The following is a 1,223-nucleotide window of genomic DNA, read 5'->3' as shown; positions in this document are numbered from 1 at the left end:
TTGTATTTTTAGTAGAGATGGGGTTTTACCATGTTGGCCAGGCTGGTTTCAAACTCCTGACCTCATGATGCGCCGGCCTCAACCTCGCAAAGTGCTGGGATTACAGGCATGAGCTATGCACCTGGCCACTAGTCTATATGTTTTTACAACTAGAATAGAGAGCATGATAGTGTAAAGAGGGTGGCAAAATGGAAGCCAGTATTTGGCAGATAGTCCTTGTATCCCATGCAAATATCAGCTTCCTGCTGTTAAGTGTAGAGTGTGGGAAGAGAGTGTTCCTGTAACTTCTAGTCAATTGTGGATAAAATATGGTTATGAAGAGCACTCTGTGCTTCATCCCCTGAGACTTTTCCATTAGTCTTTGATCAATGAGATTAATCTTTCCTACCTAACATACCAGGATATTTGTATTTGAAATGGCAGTGCTTCTTGTGATGGGTTAGAGGCTGTTTTATCAGAACGTAGGAGGAGCCAGGTGTGGTGGCTCTGCATGCCTGTAATCCCAGCTACTACCTGGGAGGCTGAGGTGGGAATATCACTTAAGCCCAGGAGTCAAGCCTCAGTAGTATAACTTGACCCTGTCTTTAAAAAGAAAAGAAAACTTGGGAGGAAATACACAGTAGTTTGAAAAAGCCTCCGTGGTGATTCTGATGAATCCCATTCTCAGCTTTCCTCATTTGGAAATGACAATGTAGGCCACACATATTACTGGAGAAAAATATGCTTTCAGACTTTCCAGAGCAGCAGAGCTGGGACTAGGCAGGTGAGGTAGCTACGTGCAAATGTAGCCCTAAGAATGAGCACCTCTTTAAAGAATGTACCTTGTATTGGTCTGTGCCTATTTAAAAAAGGAAAAAAAGAATGCACCTGAGGCAACTCCCAGCTGTCTCACCACAGTCCTGGCCCACAAAACAGAATCAGGAAAGGATCACCTGTGAGAAATTACAGATGATCCATGAGCATGCCGATAAAAGATCACCTGTGAGGAATTACGGATGATCCATGAGCACGTTGATAAAAAAAAATCACCTGTGAGGAATTACAGATGATCCATGAGCACTTTGATGGACAGGCTCCTCCCCTTTCAGAGTATGCTATGTACATTTTTTCTCTCTTTCTTTTTTTTTTTTTTTTTTTTTTTTTTTTCTTTTTTTTTTTTTTTTTTTTTTTTTTTTTTTTTTTTTTTTTTATTTTCAAAATTAGTCTGTCACATGTCCTTGTCT

The 1,223-nt window shown here is 40.6% G+C and overlaps 1 protein-coding gene across 1 annotated transcript in view; it reads left to right on the top strand.

Annotated features, from left to right (window-relative positions):
* LOC108291815 (solute carrier family 2, facilitated glucose transporter member 3-like) overlaps positions 1 to 1,223 on the top strand; it is a 33,689-nt gene that overhangs the window by 21,403 nt on the left and 11,063 nt on the right. Inside the window, 1 exon segment of the mRNA XM_037732735.1 lies at positions 696 to 763. Within this exon segment, the coding sequence (XP_037588663.1) occupies positions 696 to 763 (68 nt within the window).

The sequence above is a fragment of the Cebus imitator genome, unplaced genomic scaffold (genome assembly GCF_001604975.1).
Source record: "Cebus imitator isolate Cc_AM_T3 unplaced genomic scaffold, Cebus_imitator-1.0 Scaffold469, whole genome shotgun sequence".
Classification (NCBI taxonomy): Eukaryota; Metazoa; Chordata; class Mammalia; order Primates; family Cebidae; genus Cebus; species Cebus imitator.
This window is presented reverse-complemented; position numbering and strand designations above follow the sequence as displayed.